Source organism: Coregonus clupeaformis, chromosome 36, assembly GCF_020615455.1.
Source record: "Coregonus clupeaformis isolate EN_2021a chromosome 36, ASM2061545v1, whole genome shotgun sequence".
NCBI lineage: Eukaryota > Metazoa > Chordata > Actinopteri > Salmoniformes > Salmonidae > Coregonus > Coregonus clupeaformis.
The window spans coordinates 1,342,688-1,362,776 of record NC_059227.1 but is presented as its reverse complement, the minus strand read 5'-3'; the positions used below and the strand labels follow the sequence as shown (position 1 = coordinate 1,362,776).

Genomic DNA, 20,089 nt, shown 5'->3' with positions numbered 1-20,089 from the left:
AAGAAGATTGGTCATGCTGCATGAGGCAAATGGTGGTCACAGCAGATACTGACTGGTCTTCTGATCGATGCCCCTACCTTTTTTTTAAGTATCTGTGACCAACAGATGCATATCTGTATTCCCAGTTGTAAAATCCATATATTAGGGCCTAATGTATGTATTTAAATTGACTGTATTCCATTTATTAACTGTAACTTAATAACATCTTTGAAATTGTTGCATGTTGCATTTATATTTGTGTTCAGTGTATATATACACTGAGTGTACAAAACATTAAGGACACCTGCTCTTTCCATTACATAGACTGACCAGTTGAATCCAGGTGAAATATATGATCCTTTATTGATGTGACTTGTTTAATCCACTTAAAACTGTGTAAATTAAGGGAAGGAGACAAGTTAAAAAATGATTTTTAAGCCTTGAGACAATTGAGACAAGGATTGTGTATGTGTGCCATTCAGGGTGAATGGGCAAGACAAAATATTTGAGTGCAACTCAATAATAAGAAGGTATCCTTAATGTTTTGTACACTCATCAGCTCCAGCAGAAGAATGGACAGATCTCCATCTCCAGTCTGAATGGGAAGGCAGATGAACAGACAGAGCTCAATGGCCACTCAGAGGACAACACCCTGGCAGAGGAAGGTAAGAGAGACAGTGTTTTTTTTATCTATGCGAATTTGTTTTTGTCTGTCAGCTAGTGTTTATGTATGGATGTGTCTGTGTGAGTTTGTCTCTGATCGTGTGTGTGCATTCGGTGTGCAGGTTGGTGGGGGACGTGTGTGTGTGTGTGAGAGAGAGAGAGAGAGAGAGAGAGAGAGAGAGAGAGAGAGAGAGAGAGAGAGAGAGAGAGAGAGAGAGAGAGAGAGAGAGAGAGAGAGAGAGAGAGAGGTGTGTGGTATGGCCCCTGACTGACACAAAAATACAATGCCACCCATGTTCAGCCTCTAGCCCTTTGTGTGTGTGTGTTATGTTATGTTTGGATGTACAGTGGGGGAAAAAAAGTATTTAGTCAGCCACCAATTGTGCAAGTTCTCCCACTTAAAAAGATGAGAGAGGCCTGTAATCTTCATCATAGGTACACGTCAACTATGACAGATAAAATGAGAAAAAGAAATCCAGAAAATCACATTGTAGGATTTTTAATGAATTTATTTGCAAATTATGGTGGAAAATAAGTATTTGGTCAATAACAAAAGTTTCTCAATACTTTGTTATATACCCTTTGTTGGCAATGACACAGGTCAAACATTTTCTGTAAGTCTTCACAAGGTTTTCACACACTGTTGCTGGTATTTTGGCCCATTCCTCCATGCAGATCTCCTCTAAGGCAGTGATGTTTTGGGGCTGTCGCTGGGCAACACGGACTTTCAACTCCCTCCAAAGATTTTCTATGGGGTTGAGATCTGGAGACTGGCTAGGCCACTCCAGGACCTTGAAATGCTTCTTACGAAGACACTCCTTCGTTGCCCGGGCGGTGTGTTTGGGATCATTGTCATGCTGAAAGACCCAGCCACGTTTCATCTTCAATGCCCTTGCTGATGGAAGGAGATTTTCACTCAAAATCTCACGATACATGGCCCCATTCATTCTTTCCTTTACAGTCGTCCTGGTCCCTTTGCAGAAAAACAGCCCCAAAGCATGATGTTTCCACCCCCATGCTTCACAGTAGGTATGGTGTTCTTTGGATGCAACTCAGCATTCTTTGTCTTCCAAACACGACGAGTTGAGTTTTTACCAAAAAGTTCTATTTTGGTTTCATCTGACCATATGACATTCTCCCAATCCTCTTCTGGATCATCCAAATGCACTCTAGCAAACTTCAGACGGGCCTGGACATGTACTGGCTTAAGCAGGGGGACACGTCTGGCACTGCAGGATTTGAGTCCCTGGCGGCGTAGTGTGTTACTGATGGTAGGCTTTGTTACTTTGGTCCCAGCTCTCTGCAGGTCATTCACTAGGTCCCCCCGTGTGGTTCTGGGATTTTTGCTCACCGTTCTTGTGATCATTTTGACCCCACGGGGTGAGATCTTGCATGGAGCCCCAGATCAAGGGAGATTATCAGTGGTCTTGTATGTCTTCCATTTCCTAATAATTGCTCCCACAGTTGATTTCTTCAAACCAAGCTGCTTACCTATTGCAGATTCAGTCTTCCCAGCCTGATGCAGGTCTACAATTTTGTTTCTGGTGTCCTTTGACAGCTCTTTGGTCTTGGCCATAGTGGAGTTTGGAGTGTGACTGTTTGAGGTTGTGGACAGGTGTCTTTTATACTGATAACAAGTTCAAACAGGTGCCATTAATACAGGTAACGAGTAGAGGACAGAGGAGCTTCTTAAAGAAGAAGTTACAGGTCTGTGAGAGCCAGAAATCTTGCTTGTTTGTAGGTGACCAAATACTTATTTTCCACCATCATTTGCAAATAAATTCATTAAAAATCCTACAATGTGATTTTCTGGAAAAAAAATTCCTCAATTTGTCTGTCATAGTTGACGTGTACCTATGATGAAAATTACAGGCCTCTCTCATCTTTTTAAGTGGGAGAACTTGCACAATTGGTAGCTGACTAAATACTTTTTTCCCCCAGTGTATGTGTGTGTGGGTGGGTGGCTGTGTGATCTGTAGATCCCTGCAACTATGTCCCCCTAGAGCCTGTTGATCCTTCACGAATCTCTCTGTCAACACTGAAGGGACACCTACACAGTCTCCTATTGGAGCTTTGAAACAGGTCCCTCACACACTCACATACCGAACATACCCAACAAACATCTGGACTGCATGGAGGCTCAGTTGTTCTAGGTAATCTTGTGTAAGACTGTGTGTAGACACCTGCCTATTCACTTAAAGTAGCCTGACAGTAATTTGTTTGTGGGGTCTTAAAACTAAAGCCAGGTAGAATTCCTCACGACCCTACCCACTCTGTGTGTGTGTTTGTTTATTTACTTTAAGGTTCCTCTGTCTATCTGGAAGGGCTGCACAGGCACTTCTTCCCTCCCTAAATATTTAGCAGGCCGTGACCTGACTAGGAACAAAGCGACCCTCGCCGTTTAATAACTCTATTCTGCCAGGGGAAGGAGTAACTCTATACTACTTTAAACAGAGAGATATGTCACATACCACACTGTCGAAAAGCCTATTTAATGAAGCGATTCTGTGTGTTTATAGAGTAACCCAATACCCCTCGGAACAGACAGAGATGTGGTATGCACTATATGTAGAGAATGATTTGGTGAGATTAGACATACAGTGCATTCGGTAAGTATTCAGACCCCTTCACTTTTTCCACATTTTGTTATGTTACAGTCTTATTCTAAAATGGATTAAATAAAATCCTCATCAATCTACAAACAATACCCCATAATGACAAAGCGAAAACAGGTTGAGCTCAGGTGCATCCTGTTTCCATTGATCATCCTTGAGATGTTTCTACAACTTGATTGGAGTCCACCTGTGATAAATTCAATTGATTGGACATGATTTGGAAAGGCACACACCTGTCTATTTAAGGTCCCACAGTTGACAGTTCACGTCAGAGAAAAAACCAAGCCATGAGGTCGAAGGAATTGTCCGTAGTGCTCCGAGACAGGATTGTGTCGAGGCACAGATCTGGGGAAGGGTACCAAAACATGTCTGCAGCATTGAAGGTCCCCAAGAACACAGTGGCCTCCATCATTCTTAAATGGAAGAAGTTTGGAACCACCAAGACTCTTCCTAGAGCTGGCTGCCCGGCCAAACTGAGCAATCGGGGGAGAAGGTCCTTGGTCAGGGAGGTGACCAAGAACCTTATGGTCACTGTGACAGAGCTCCATAGTTCCTCTGTGGAGATGGGAGAACCTTCCAGAAGGACAACCATCTCTGCAGCACTCCACCAATCAGGCCTCTATGGTAGAGTGGCCAGACGGAAGCCACTCCTCAGTAAAAGGCACATGACAGCCCGCTTGGAGTTTGCCAAAAGGCACCTAAAGGACTCTCAGACCATGAGAAACAAGATTCTCTGGTCTGATGAAACCAAGATTGAACTCTTTGGCCTGAATGCAAAGTACAGAGAGATCCTTGATGAAAACCTGCTCCGGAGCACTCAGGACCTCAGACTGGGGCGAATCCCTTGCCTCGGGACATGTCTCTGAATGTCCTTGAGTGGCCCAGCCAGAGCCCGGACTTGAACCTGATCAAACATTTCTGGAGAGACCTGAAAATAGCTGTGCAGCGACGCTCCCCATCCAACCTGACAGAGCTTGAGAGGATCTTCAGAGAAGAATGGGAGAAACTCCACAAATACAGGTGTGCCAAGCTTGTAGCGTCATACCCAAGACGACTCAAGGCTGTAATCACTGCCAAAGGTGCTCCAACAAAGGACTGATTTAAAGTGTCTGAATATTTATGTAAATGTGATATTTCCGTTTTTTCTTTTTTATACATTTGCAAACATTTCTAAAAACCAGTTTTTGCTTTGTCATAATGGGGTATTGTGTGTAGATTGATGAGGGAAAAAAACATTTAATCAATTTTAGAAAAAGGTTGTGACGTAACAAAATGTGGAAAAAAGTCAAGGGGTCTGAATACTTTCCGAACGCACTGTATAGTAAGACAGAGGGGCGCTGTTTCGCTCACTTGGATGCTTTCTCCGGTGAGATAGTTTCAGCCATACGAATTGAAGGAAAGTTGGCGGGTGCACAGTATACTGTTCAGATGCTGGAATTATTTTGGACGAACGTGCAGAGGTAACCTACTTTCTGAGTAGGCTTAAAGTAAATAGAAAATTAGCAAAAATTATACATTTACTCCTGTCTATACAGAAATAAATAAAATCATTCAAAATACTTCACCAGAGTATGACTTAGCCACAGGTGATCATTAGCTTCTTTTAAAGTACATAGGCCTATGCCTATTTGGAAAGACCGTCATTTGGGCAGCACGCTTGGAAATAGGCCTAGCAGATTATTGAGTTGCTGCAGTCAGTGAAAAATATGTGTGAAAATAATATATCTTGAGTATAATTTTAAATGTTGAGACAACAAGAAGGGTAGGGGTGTGTGGCGAAGATATAGGTGAGTTTCTCTCTCAAGAATGCATGCACTCAGTTTTCCAGAATGCGCTCAGCTGTCTCCCGCCAATTCTTCCACATGAATTGTTTCATTGTGTGCATTGTTTGCCCTTTGATTGTTTATTTTGATCAAATCCGCATTACCAATGTCACCAGTTGTAAATGTACCATTAATCCCCGTCATTTGGTTACATTAATTTATGTTAATGCTTTAATTAATTATTATTTACCGTTCTCATTACAGAATGGAAACTTTTTTGCAGAGTTCACAACATGCTACACTTGTGAGAAACACGTTTTTGTTTATTTCATAATCATCATTTACGAGTTTTGTCAATTTTTTCATTGTCTTTTGTTTGGAGTGCTCCATGTGAGCAACGAGCATGTGTCTGGTTTCTCAGTCCTGTTAATGTTGAGGCAAGTGCGCCTGAGCACATATATAAGTACTGTACCTGGCCTGCTGCGCGCAAATGTAGGAAAGTGCCCATTTGGGGATGTCTGATTTCTGATTGTCTTAACGCAACACGTCCACCACTAATAAGCTGAGCTTCTCAGTCATTTTCTCTTCACCTCACACAGTAAGTCAACAAAGTCAGTTTTTTTTTACATCCATTGCAAATTGTAATAGTTCCTCAATTGTCACAGTATTTGAAAACTCTTTCCAACACTCTCCCCCTTGATAATCACCAAGCCTCGGTGTGAAAGAGCAAAATATCATGCATGATCCCATATATTCAGTGGAAACGTCATAAAATACCTGAACACTTATTTCCCTTGCGCGAAAACAGCTGTCTGTCCCGAGGTCACTGGCGCAGGAAACTCTGAGGGCCTGGAATAGGCTAGTTGATACAATGTTGCAAGTTCGCTAACAACAGCTTCTGGGCGGTCCCAGATGATTTATTAGATACAATGTTGCACTTCACTAGCAATAGTTCAAGTCAGTGAGGCGCTCCCTCGCTTTTTTCAATTTGAGAATACACGGAGCTGGTAAAACTATTTCTGGAAAATGTATTCTGATAACTTCTAAATAAATTATATTTAATTACCACTAAAATTCCATGAAAATAAATAGAATGACAAACCAAATAAATATGTACAGTATAGTAGCCTAAAGGTAGGTAAATGGTGGTTTCTTCTCTGTCTTCTTTCTGGCAGTGGCGAGAATTATCAAGAACTACAGGCTACGTGTGTGCACTACGGAGGCCCGTCGGAGTCTTGACCACTTTGGCCAATCAGAACGTTGAAAAAAAATCTAAATTCACTTTGTCTCTGCCTTGATGTTCAAAAAACTCCACGCAACCCCTCTTGCGCAGTGGAACCCAGAACGATATGTGACCGACACTGTTCTGCTGAGGACACCCAAACCAGAATGGCCACCGCAAAGCCCAAGGAGCCTGACCCTCTGGAAGTTGCTGTAGCCCTGCTTGGGATATTTAGCCTACATTGGCTATTGGTTGAGACGCAGGGCCCGTTCTAGCTTGGTATGTCAGGGTGGGCAATTGGAAATGTGAGTTGGGCCAAGTTGGAGGTTATAGTTTATTGAGATGCATGAAAACACCACACCAAAAGCTTGATGTTATGACTGTTTTAAAACTAATTTCTAGCAATTCTACGTAGTAATGATTTATGTTCACTACTTGGTCAATTGATTTGATAGCATGTTTAATCTATGCAAATAAATTATACTGTATGAATTGATAGTTCACCTCTGTTTTCTTTTATTCTGTAATAGGGTATATTGTAACCATGCGTTCAAGCTAATCAAGTCAACGTTTATTTATAATACCATAACATAGTAGGCTTTTAACTCTACTGTTACACCAAAAACACCTCCTCATTTCTGATGGTTAGCTGAAGCTGAATAGTTGATATTTTTTTCTCATGTGACAAAACTGGACAGAGTGCGCCACTTGTTAAGAAAGACTATCTGCTCTAATTCGCTCACGAAATGGTAATTCAAGAAGATCCAAATGCATATTCCCATGAAACTGATTGAGATCAATCAAATGATTGGCATGGAGATGCAGTTTGGACGTTTCACCAGTAAAACGTGAAGAATTATCATTCACGATTGACAATGATGAAAGCTAATTTTGAAACGAGGTAGCCTATGCCTAACTTGATGTTTGAGGGTTTTAAAAATATAAAATTTTCTTGAGATAATATGTGTGGGCATAGGCAGACTTTGCAATTGGAGGATGCATTTGATACATATTCTATCATGATAGGATTCAATTGGCTACACACTTTGATTGAGGAAATTCTAAAGTCATAAAAAAATATAAAAAAATGCTCCCTCACCTAAAAACATATCACTATACCACTGGTCAAGACAGATAAAAAGGGAGGCAGACAGGCGGAGTAGAGAGATGAAATGCGAATGAAAGAACCTGAATTTTCATCAGGATATTTTCTACTGTTTTTAATTTGTCGGCTTTATGTATTTTTACTTAGTTGGCAATGGAAGCTATAGGCCTCCTGCTGCATTGGCCTATTGGGTATCTCTGAGTTCCATGCATGCGCTAATTTCTGTAGCCGCCAATGGATCACGGTGTGTCAATGTGTCCATAGGGCAGAGGCTGGTGCTCTCCTATTAGTTGAATTTTAACTTTTAGATTTGTATCATTTTAATTCAGATTTTTATGATTAACCAAGTAACAATGATTTTGAGAAATGAAAACATTATTATTGAAATTAAACTGTTCCAAGAAAATCACATATGAAAATCATGACTGGCACACAGATAGGTAGAAATGGTAGGATAAATTGTAAGCTTCCCCAAACTTGACACTCACACGGTGCCTATTAAGTCATTTGTTTGACAATCAGATGAAAACATGACTGGTAGTGTTCATGCCACATTAAAAGGCAATACATTTTTACAGTTAAATTATGTCTTTACTATAAAACCCGTGAAAAAAACTATGGAAATCAAATGCCCATCCAACTGATTCGTTCTGGCATCGACCCTGCATAGGCCTACAATTAAAATTCTGAATAACGACAAGTCTATTTATACTTCACTGTGGAAAAGAGGCCAAAATACCTGTCATGTTGACATGCTTTTCAGTTTGCTGAAATATGACGGCTTTCACATTTGTCTCCAGCGACCATAAGGTAAAATAGATCTAAAACAATTGTCATTTATATTTACAATCCCCTTATCCAAACTGATTACTAATTTACCTAGGTCTTATCAATGGCTCTTATCAATGTATAAATTACAGGGCATGGAGATTGGTGTTATTTCTATCAGAAAACCAAATGTAGATTTTGTTCCGCTTGGAACCGACAGGTTGCTCGACCTTATTCATAGTTTCCTCGCGCATAAAGGTGGTGGAATAATGACGGAATTAAGTCAATGTCGGAATACATCTGTAGACACATCTCTGCCACACCTCCATTTCTGTGATCTCCATCCCAAAGGAAAAGCTGGTGAATAGCATGATATTATCATGCTTAAGTTCAAGGTCAGAATACGCGTAGAGAGAAAAGTGCATAGAAAGGGAATTACGTTCCATTTACGCTGACTTAACCCGGGTAGATAGATAGAGAGAGAGAGAGAGAGAGAGAGAGAGAGAGAGAGAGAGAGAGAGAGAGAGAGAGAGAGACTGAACAAAAATATAAATGCAATATGCAACAATTTCAACGATTTTACTGAGTTACAGTTCATATAAGGAAATCAGTCAATTGAAATAAATTCATTAGGCCCTAATCTATGGATTTCACATGACTGGGAATACAGATATGCATCTGTTCATCACAGATACCTGAAAAAAAAAGGGCGTGGATCAGAAAACCAGACAGTATCTGGTGTGACCACCATTTGCCTCATGCAGCGCGACACATTTCCTTCGCATAGAGTTGATCAGGCTGTTGATTGTGGCCTGTGGAATGTTGTTCCACTCCTCTTCAATGGCTGTGCGAAGTTGCTAGATATTGGCGGGAACTGGAACACGCTGTAGTGCACGTCGATCCAGAGCATCCCAAACATGCTCAATGGGTGACATGGCTGCTGAGTATACAGGCCATGGAAGAACTGGGACGTTTTCAGCTTCCAAGAATCGTGTACAGATCCTTGCAACATGGGGCTGTGCATTATCGTGCTGAAACGTGAGGTGATGGCGGCAGATGAATGGCACGACAATGGGCCACAGGATCTCGTCATGGTATCTCTGTGCATTGAAATTTCTATTGATAAAATGCAATTGTATTCGTTGTCCGTAGCTTATGCCTGCCAATACCATAACCCCACCGCCACCATGGGGCACTCTGTTCACAACGTTGACATCAGCAAACCGCTAGCCCACACGACGCAATACACGGTGTCTGCCATCTGCCCGGTACAGTTGATACCATACACGTCGTCTGCGGATGTGAGGCCGGTTGGACGTACTGCCAAATTCTCTAAAACGACGTTCAAGGTGGCTTATGGTAGAGAAATTAACATTACATTCTCTGGCAACAGCTCTGGTGGAAATTCTTGCAGTCAGCATGCCAATTGCACGCTCCCTCATTGTGTTGTGTAACAAAACCGCACATTTTAGAGTGGATTTTTATTGTCCCCAGCACAGGGTGCATCTGTGTAATGATCATGCTGTTTAATCAGCTTCTTGATATGCCACACCTGTCAGGTGGAAGATTATCTTGGCAAAGGAGAAATGCTCACTAACAGGGATGTAAACAAATTTGTTGTCTCAGGTAGCCCGCAAAAGCCAGCATGGATAGAATGCAAGAATTGACTAATATTTGCCATTTTCTAATAATTATCATGTGCCAATGTATTGCCACGGTCCATGCCATGGTGAAACTTGTACTCCCGTAGATCTGAAATAATTGGTGAAACTTGCCTCCAGCCAACCAGAAAAGCCATGCGAAGCAATTCAGGCATTCTTGAAAGTCAGGACAATCCTTGTCCTGCAAAGAAACAGTATTTTTATAGTTGGAAAATGTATTTAGCAAGCAGTAGGTATTTAGAATTAAATGTGGAGTGGAGCTTTATAATTATGTGATGACATCACATGCCCCGCATACCTTCAAAATTATTCTGCAATCGTCATTTATTAGAAAAGTTTCCATCATTATTTGTCGCAATAAATTACAATTATCCCGTCGAACAGATAACAATTGTATCAATCTTTAGAACATTTCTCCAATTGCTGCCGTTTTCAATACACGTCACAATGTCCAATACACATGTCACAACCAGTATAGACCAGCACAAACCATAACACATACCAGCTCCTACCAGTTCATTGACCAGAACCGAGCAAAGAAAAAGTTATGCTTTTGTTAGCAAATTTGTTGTACCCACTCAAGTTATGGAGAAACGTATCCCAAAACTGATCATGACAAAGAAAGTTGAAACCCAGTTCAAACAAGTCTGTGGTCACTGTGACTGCTTGCAATTTCTCTCTAGTCCCTTACGCTTTCAAGGCTCAGAGGAAAGATAGAGGAAGGGGAGTGGGAAGTGTGTATGGGGCCATATTCTTCCTTCCTGTAGTAGGCTCTGACAGCACGCCCATGTGGGAGGCCTTCACATGGACAGACCTAACATTGGATGGAGGCCTTCAGACCTTAAGACCAATGTAGATGACCGTGCCTTTACTAATTACTCATCTATAGACAAGGGTACTCATTGTTTGGTAGGTCACAGCGGAAGGATATTTGGAGAGTCCTGGTTTTGTGACACAGTGTTTACACCAGAGGATTAGGGAGAAGGGAACTGAGTAAATAATACATGGAGCTAGGTCGGGACTGGGCCAAAATAGCTCTCTAAGTGAGAAGAATTTTGTGACTTTTTTTCGTGTTTATCTTTACTTTTTTGTACAGAAAGTTCATACTATTATCCTAGTCTCTTTATCCTGCCTTCGTGTACAGATCTACCTCAAATACCTCATACCTTTGCACATTGATCTGGGACATAAACAAATTTGTGCAGAAAATATGAGAGAAATAAGCTTTTTGTGCATATGGAAAATTTCTGGGATCTTTTATTTCAGCTCATGAAACCAAAACTTTACATGTTGCATTCAGATTTTTGTTCAGTATACAAACACTGTATCCACAGCTGTCCGCTATGAAGATGACTTACAACCCTCGGAAAGTCAGTGAATCTGAAGGAAACCACTAGCGATGCGGGGACCAAACAGTTCAGAGTGTGTAAGCTCTTAAATCCCCAGAGATAGAGGGAGACTTCATCTGAATTACCCCTTTATCTACACAGTAGTTTTTACACAGTCAATTGTAACAGAGTGCTTAACTATAGAGGCCCACGCCTGGATTCCTTGGAGGGCAAGTTAAGGACAAGTGAGGAGAGGAATGGTCTTTTGGGATGTGAGGGTGTGCAAAAATCCCCCCCCACCCCCCACCAGTTATTCTCAGACCCCCCCAGCCCTTCTTTGTCTCCCCAACCCTTCCTCTCCCATCTGTCCCAGCTTGAGGGAACCTTATCCACCCACCCTCTCTAACCCTAACCTCCCCCTTTAACCTCCCCCAGGCACAGAGCAGAGAGTAGAGAAAGAATGACCCAGGAATGTGACTGACACCCCTCTTTCTGAAGAAAAAGGCCACAGTAAAGTGTCCAAAGAGTGAGATGCCAGAGAGATTGAGAATTGCCCGCTTTGCTCTCAGGCAGGGTGTGTGAAAGAGATTTGGGACTGGGTGAAGGAAACATAAATACCGAACTTGTTTTTCATGGATTCCATGACGCGGTTAGCTTTAAACAGCTAGGACCGCTATTTCTTGTCCCGGAATCCTGCTTAACTGACAGGTTAAAGTCTGCTTGAAAGAGCCCCTAACCTAGCTAAGCTGCTAACGTTAGCCATCAAGCTAACGAAGTTAGTCCCAGATGAGTTTTCCAATAGAGCCCTCTATGTCTGGAGAGGTAAATGAACAGTTCCAGTGATGTAGGAGCTGTATCTAATACGCTTTGTTTCGGGACAAACTGGATCACTCAGAGTTCCAATGTCTACGTAGGAAACTGGGGAAAACGCAGAGTGGAATGTTTACTTTTTCTATGCTGGTGGCTGGACGGCGTTCGCGCATGTTGGATGCATCTCTGTCTTGCCGTTTCTTGTTATCCGACTGGCCGGTGTTGCCCGGAGTTCGTTTGCCAGGGGAGCCATCTCCTGCCTCTCCTCCCCCATCTGATAGCGGAGTCGAAGGAGCACAGCAAGAGGAGCATGGCAATCAACGATGGTTGCATGTCACGAGCCATGGAAGCCGAAGACAGCGGCCTGCCGCAAAGCAGCCTACACTCCCAACGAGATGCCCGGAGCGGATACAAACAACAAATAATTTTGCCGCCCTGGAGCCTGATCTTCCTGCACCTTTGTCGCTGAGGGTACCTGTGTCTGTGGCCGCTGTGCCTACTCCTACTCCTAACCCTAAGATTTCGAAGTCAACGTCGGCAACCTTCCGTCCCTGCACTGGATCGAGCGGGGCTTCTCCATCTGTCGGAGGCCTGCACTATCCTGTGAAGCGTGGGAGTGGGCGGATTTCCTCTTCCTTCTCGCCAGCTGTGATTTTGGGCAGCTCCATGGTGAGAAATGTGACTGTTCCTGGTGCAAAAACAAAGTCTTATCCCGGAGCTTGAGTAAATTGCATTACTAAGCTGCTCCCGAATGTACTACTCCAGGACACGGACTTTGATTCTATCGTAGTCTATGTGGGTTTTAATGACATTATGAAGGTTAGCTCTGAACAGTTGAAACTGGATTTCAAAGAGTTGATTGACTCTCTGCTAGACCCTAATAAAAGACCCATCATATCTGGCCCTGTGCCCACTCTGAATCGTTGCATTGAACACTTTAGCAGGATTCTTTCTCTTCACAACTGGCTACGTGATTATTGTAGCTCAATGGGTGTAACTGTAGTTGACAATTTCGATACCTTTTGGAAACAAAACACGTTTTATAAGGAGGATGGGATCCACCCAAATCATTTGGGTTCCTGGAGCCTTGAACAGCATTATAAGGCTGCGTTGAGACAATGACTTATCAATGACCCAAGCCCTGCTCAGTTAATCCCTATCATTGTGTCGCTGAGTCATCATAATGCTTTAGGAAATGTACATCATACCAGGGGCATTGGTAGACACAATGTAAGTAACCTAATGTGTGTCCCTCTAACTGCCCTGAATGCCTCTGCTGATCCTACAGCTATTGTATGCAGCAATCATGTGTGCCCTAGTAGGAAGTCCACTGTGTACAGCCACCCTAACATAAATAACATGACAATATCTACTTCTGCTAAACTTCTCAGTAAAGCAATGAAAACAAGGTTAAGCATCCCAGAAAAGTGCTCAAAATAGCCCACGTTAACATATGTAGCTTAAGAAACAAGGTTCATGAAATTAATAACTTGCTAGTAGCAGATTACATTCATATTCTGACTATCTCTGAAACTCACTTAGACAATACTTTTGATGATACAGTGGGAGCAATACAGTTCGTCTGCCTCACCTAAAGTCCATTCTTGTGAGAAGCTGCTATAGACCACCAAGTGCTAACAGTCAGTATCTGGATAACATGTGTGAAATGCTTGATAATGTTTGTGATATGAACAGAGAGGTATATTTTCTGGGTGATTTAAATATTGACTGGCTTTCATCAAGCTGCTCACTCAAGAAAAAACTGTAACCAGTGCCTGCAACCTGGTTCAGGTTATCAGTCAACCTACCAGGGTAGTTACAAACATCACAAGAATGAAATCATCAACATGTATTGATCACATCTTTACTATTTCTGCAGAAATGTGCTTGAAAGCAGTATCCAGATCCATCGGAAGTAGTGATCACAATATAGTAGCCATATCTAGGAAAACCAAAGTTCCAAAGGCTGGGCCTAACATAGTGTATAAGAGGTCATACAATACATTTTGTAGTGATTCCTATGTTGTTGACGTAAATAATATTTGCTGGTCCGTGGTGTGTAATGAGGAGCAAACAGACGTTGCAGTTCACACGTTTATGAAATTGCTTATCCCAGTTAGGAAAATTGTATGCACCCATTAGGAAAATGACTGTAAAAACTGTTAAATCCCCGTGGATTGATGAGGAATTTAAAAAGTGTATGGTTGAGAGGGATGAGGCAAAAGGAATGACAAATAAGTCTGGCTGCACAACCGATTGGCAAATGTACTGCAAATTGAGAAATCATGTGACTAAACTGAATAAAAAGAAGAAGAAACTACACTATGAAAGACAGATAAATTACATAAAGAATGATAGTAAAAAGCTTTGGACACCTTCAATTAAATGTTGGGAAAAAAGGCCAACTCAGCTCCATCATTAATTGAATCAAATCAAATCACATTTTATTTGTCACATACACGTGTTTAGCAGATGTTATTGCGGGTGTAGCGAAATGCTTGTGCTTCTAGCTCCGACAGTACAGTAATATCTAACAAGTAATATCTAACAATTTCACAACATATACCCAATACACACTAATCTAAGTAAGGAATGGAATTTAAGAATATATACATATATGAACAAGCAATGACAGAGCGGCATGGACTAAGATACAGTAGAATATTATAGAATACAGTATATACAGTGGGGGAAAAAAGTATTTAGTCAGCCACCAATTGTGCAAGTTCTCCCACTTAAAAAGATGAGAGAGGCCTGTAATTTTCATCATAGGTACACGTCAACTATGACAGACAAAATGAGAAAAGAAAATCCAGAAAATCACATTGTAGGAATTTTAATGAATTTATTTGCAAATTATGGTGGAAAATAAGTATTTGGTCAATAACAAAAGTTTCTCAATACTTTGTTATATACCCTTTGTTGGCAATGACACAGGTCAAACGTTTTCTGTAAGTCTTCACAAGGTTTTCACACACTGTTGCTGGTATTTTGGCCCATTCCTCCATGCAGATCTCCTCTAGAGCAGTGATGTTTTGGGGCTGTCGCTGGGCAACACAGACTTTTAACTCCCCTCCAAAGATTTTCTATGGGGTTGAGATCTGGAGACTGGCTAGGCCACTCCAGGACCTTGAAATGCTTCTTACGAAGCCACTCCTTCGTTGCCCGGGCGGTGTGTTTGGGATCATTGTCATGCTGAAAGACCCAGCCACGTTTCATCTTCAATGCCCTTGCTGATGGAAGGAGGTTTTCACTCAAAATCTCATGATACATGGCCCCATTCATTCTTTCCTTTACACGGATCAGTCGTCCTGGTCCCTTTGCAGAAAAACAGCCCCAAAGCATGATGTTTCCACCCTCATGCTGCACAGTAGGTATGGTGTTCTTTGGATGCAACTCAGCATTCTTTGTCCTCCAAACACGACGAGTTGAGTTTTTACCAAAAGGTTATATTTTGGTTTCATCTGACCATATGACATTCTCCCAATCCTCTTCTGGATCATCCAAATGCACTCTAGCAAACTTCAGACGGGCCTGGACATGTACTGACTTAAGCAGGGGGACACGTCTGGCACTGCAGGATTTGAGTCCTTGGCGGCGTAGTGTGTTACTGATGGTAGGCTTTGTTACTTTGGTCCCAGCTCTCTGCAGGTCATTCACTAGGTCCCCCTGTGTGGTTCTGGGATTTTTGCTCACCGTTCTTTTGATCATTTTGACCCCACGGGGTGAGATCTTGCGTGGAGTCCCAGATCGAGGGAGATTATCAGTGGTCTTGTATGTCTTCCATTTCCTAATAATTGATCCCACAGTTGATTTCTTCAAACCAAGCTGCTTACCTATTGCAGATTCAGTCTTCCCAGCCTGGTGCAGGTCTACAATTTTGTTTCTGGTGTCCTTTGACAGCTCTTTGGTCTTGGCCATAGTAGAGTTTGGAGTGTGACTGTTTGAGGTTGTGGACAGGTGTATTTTATACTGATAACAAGTTCAAACAGGTGCCATTAATACAGGTAACGAGTGGAGGACAGAGGAGCCTCTTAAAGAAGAAGTTACAGGTCTGTGAGAGCCAGAAATCTTGCTTGTTTGTAGGTGACCAAATACTTATTTTCCACCATAATTTGCAAATAAATTCATAAAAAATCCTACAATGTGATTTTCTTTTCTCAATTTGTCTGTCATAGTTGACGTGTACCTATGATGAAAATTACAGGCCTCTCTCATCTTTTTAAGTGGGAGAACATGCACAATTGGTGGCTGACTAAATACTTATTTTCCCCACTGTACATATGAGATGAGTAGTGCAAGATATGTAAACATTATTAAAGTGACTAGTGTTCCATTTCTTAAAGTGGCCAGTGATTTCAATAGGCAGCAGCAGCCTCTAATGTGCTAGTGATGGCTATTTAACAGTCTGATGGCCTTGAGATAGAAGCTGTTTTTCATTCTCTCGGTCCAAGCTTTGATGCACCTGTACTGACCTCGCCTTCTGGATGACAGCGGGGTGAACAGGCAGTGGCTCGGGTGGTTGATGTCCTTGATGATCTTTTTGGCCTTCCTGTGACATCGGGTGCTGTAGGTGTCCTGGATGGCGGGAAGTTTGTCCCCGGTAATGCGTTCGGCAGACCGCACCACCCTCTGGAGAGCCCTGCGGATGCGGGCGGTGCAGTTGCCGTACCAGGCGGTGATACAGCCCGACAGGATGCGCTCAATTGTGCATCTGGAAAGGTTTGAGGGTTTTAGGTGCCAAGCCAAATTTCTTCAGCCTCCTGAGGTTGAAGAGGCTCTGGTGCACCTTCTTCACTACACTGTCTGCATGGGTGGACCATTTCAGTTTGTCAGTGATGTGTACGCCAAGGAACTTGAAGCTTTCCACCTTCTCCACTGCGGTCCCGTCGATGTGGATAGGGGGTGCACCCTCTGCTGTTTCCTGAAGTCCACGATCATCTCCTTTGTTTTGTTGACGTTGAGTGTGAGGTTATTTTCCTGGCACCACACTCCCAGAGCCCTCACCTCCTCCCTGTAGGCTGTCTCGTCATTGTTGGTAATCAAGCCTACTACTGTTGTGTCATCTGCAAACTTGATGATTGAGTTGAAGGCGTGCTTGGCCACGCAGTCATGGGTGAACAGGTATTACAGGAGGGGGATGAGCACGCACCCTTGTGGGGCCCGAGTGTTGAGGATCAGCGAAGTTGAGATGTTGTTTCCTTGGGGGCGGCCAGTCAGGAAGTCAAGAACCCAGTTGCACAGAGCGGGGTTCAGACCCAGGGCCTCGAGCTTAATGATGAGCTTGGAGGGTACTATGGTGTTGAATGCTGAGCTATAGTCAATGAACAGCATTCTTACATAGGTATTCCTTTTGTCCAGATGGGATAGGGCAGTGTGCAGTGTGATGGCGATTGCATCGTCTGTGGATCTATTGGGGCGTTAAGCAATTTGAAGTTGGTCTAGGGTGATAGGTAAGGTAGAGGTGATATGATCCTTGACTAGTCTCTCAAAGCACTTCATGATGACAGAGGTGAGTGCTACGGGGCGATAGTCATTTAGTTCAGTTACCTTTGCTTTCTTGGGTACAGGAACAATGGTGGCCATCTTGAAGAATGTGGGGACAGCAGACTGGGAAACACACCAGCCAGCTGGTCTGCGCATGCTCTGAGGACGCGGCTAGGGATGCCGTCTGGGCCGGCAGCCTTGCGGGGGTTAACATGCTTAAATGTCTTACTCACGTCGGCCACGGAGAAGGAGAGGCCACAGTTCTTGGTATTGGGCCTCGTCAGTGGCGCTGTGTTATCCTCAAAGCGGGCGAAGAAGGTGTTTAGATGTCTGGAAGCGAGACGTCGGTGTCGGCGACGTGGCTGGTTTTCCTTTTGTAGTCCGTGATTGTCTGTAGACCCAGCCACATACGTCTCGTGTCTGAGCCGTTGAATTGCGACTCCAGTTTGTCTCTATATACTAATGTTTTGCCAGTTTAATTGCTTTGCGGAGTGAGTAGCTACACTGTTTGTATTCTGCTATATTCCCAGTCACCTTGTCAATCAGATGGCTCAATCATTACAAAACCGACTGATATTGCCAAATACTTAAATTATTTTTTCATTGGCAAGATTAGCAAACTTAGGCATGACATGCCAGCAACAAACGCTGACGCTACACATCCAAGTATATCTGACCAAATTATGAAAGACAAGAATTGTAATTTTGAATTCTGTGAAGTGAGTGTGGAAGAGGTGAAAACATTATTGTTGTCTATCAACAATGACAAGCCACTGAGGTCTGACAACTTGGATGGAAAATTACTGAGGATAATAGCGGACGATATTGCCACATCTTCAATTTAAGCCTACTAGAAAGTGTGTGCCCTCAGGCCTGGAGGGAAGCAAAAGTAATTCAGCTACCTAAGAATAGTAAAGCCCCCTTTACTGGCTCAAATAGCAGACCAATCAGCCTGTTGCCAACCCTTAGTAAAGTTTTGGAAAAAATTGTGTTTGACCAGAAACAATGCTATTTTACAGTAAACAAATTGACAACAGACTTTCAGCACGCTTATAGGGAAGGACATCCAACAAGCACAGCACTTACACAAATGGCTGATGATTGGCTGAGAGAAATTGATGATAAAAAGATTGTGGGGGCTGTTTTGTTAGACTTCAGTGCGGCTTTTGACATTATCGATCATAGTCTGCTGCTGGAAAAACATATGTGTTATGGCTTTATTGTGGATAAAGAGTTACCTGTCTAACAGAACACAGAGGATGTTCTTTAGTGGAAGCTTCCTACAACATAAGTCAGGTAGAATCAGGAATTCCCCAGGGCAGCTCTCTAGGCCCCTTACTTTTTTCAATCTTTACTAACGACATGCCACTGGCTTTGAGTAAAGCCAGTGTGTCTATTTATGCGGATGACTCAACACTATATACGTCAGCTATTACAGCAACTGAAATAACTGCAACACTTAACAAAGAGCTGCAGTTAATTTCAGAATGTGTGGCAAGGAATAAATGAATCCTAAATATTTCAAAAACTAAAAGCATTGTATTTGGGACAAATCATTCACTAAACCCTAAACCTCAACTAAGTCTTGTAATAAATAATATGGAAATTGAGCAAGTTGAGGTGACTAAACTCCTTGGTCATGTTCAAAACATATTGATACAACAATAGCTAAGATGGGGAGAAGTCTGTCCATAATAAAGCGCTGCTCTACCTTCTTAACAGCACTATCAACAAGGCAGGTGCTACAGTCTCTAGTTTTGTCGCACCTGGACTACTGTTCAGTCGTGTGGTCAAGTGCCACAAAGAAGGAAAATTGCAATTGGCTCAGAACAGGGCAGCACGGCTGGCCTTTGGATGTACACAGAGAGCAAACATTAATACTATGCATGTCATTCTCTCCTGGCTCAAAGTAGAGGAGAGATTGACTTCATCACTACTTGTATTTGTGAAAGGTATTGACATGTTGAAAGCACAGAGCTGTCTGTTTAAACGACTAGCACACAGCTCAGACACCCATGCTTACCCCACAAGACATGCCACCAGAGGTCTCTTCACAGTCGCTAAGTCCAGAACAGAATATGGGAGGCGCACAGTACTACATAGAGCCATGGCTACATGGAACTCTATTCCACATCAGGTAACTGATGCAAGCAGTATAATCAGATTTTAAAAACAGATAAAAGTACGCCTTATGGAACAGCGGGGACTGTGAAGCAACACAAACATAAGCACAGACACATGCATACACATACATGATAACATATGCACTATACACACACATGGATTTTGTGTTGTAGATATGTGGTAGTGGAGTATGGGCCTGAGGGCACAAACTTAGTGTGTTGTGAATTCTATAATGCATGTATTGTAATGTTTTAAAAATTGTATAACTGCCTTAATTTTGCCAGACCCCAGGAAGAGTAGCTGCTGCCTTGGTATTCACAAACAGAGTTGCTAACTTATTTAGCAAGATCCCAGACTAACTTGTTTTAAAGTCCATCGGCAGACACATTCATTATGTGGGATTTCTCTTAATGGAATACAATCAAAGCCAATGCAAGCATAACATGTCCATTGATCTCACCTGTTTGATTTAGCAGTATTTCCTCAAGCTTGATTTAAAGACGTCTGATTCTTGGAAACCTTGTGCTATGGAGGACAAAGGCTCTCTGGAGTTGTATGAATGGG

The 20,089-nt window shown here is 42.5% G+C and overlaps 1 protein-coding gene across 2 annotated transcripts in view; it reads left to right on the top strand.

Moving 5' to 3' along the window:
• Positions 1 to 20,089, top strand: part of LOC121552095 (A-kinase anchor protein 12) — a 104,779-nt gene that overhangs the window by 50,069 nt on the left and 34,621 nt on the right. For both annotated transcript variants that reach the window (XM_041864822.1, XM_041864821.1), the window contains exon 2: positions 539 to 644. In XM_041864822.1, the coding sequence (XP_041720756.1) occupies positions 539 to 644 (106 nt within the window). The remainder of the gene's footprint in view (positions 1 to 538; positions 645 to 20,089) is intronic.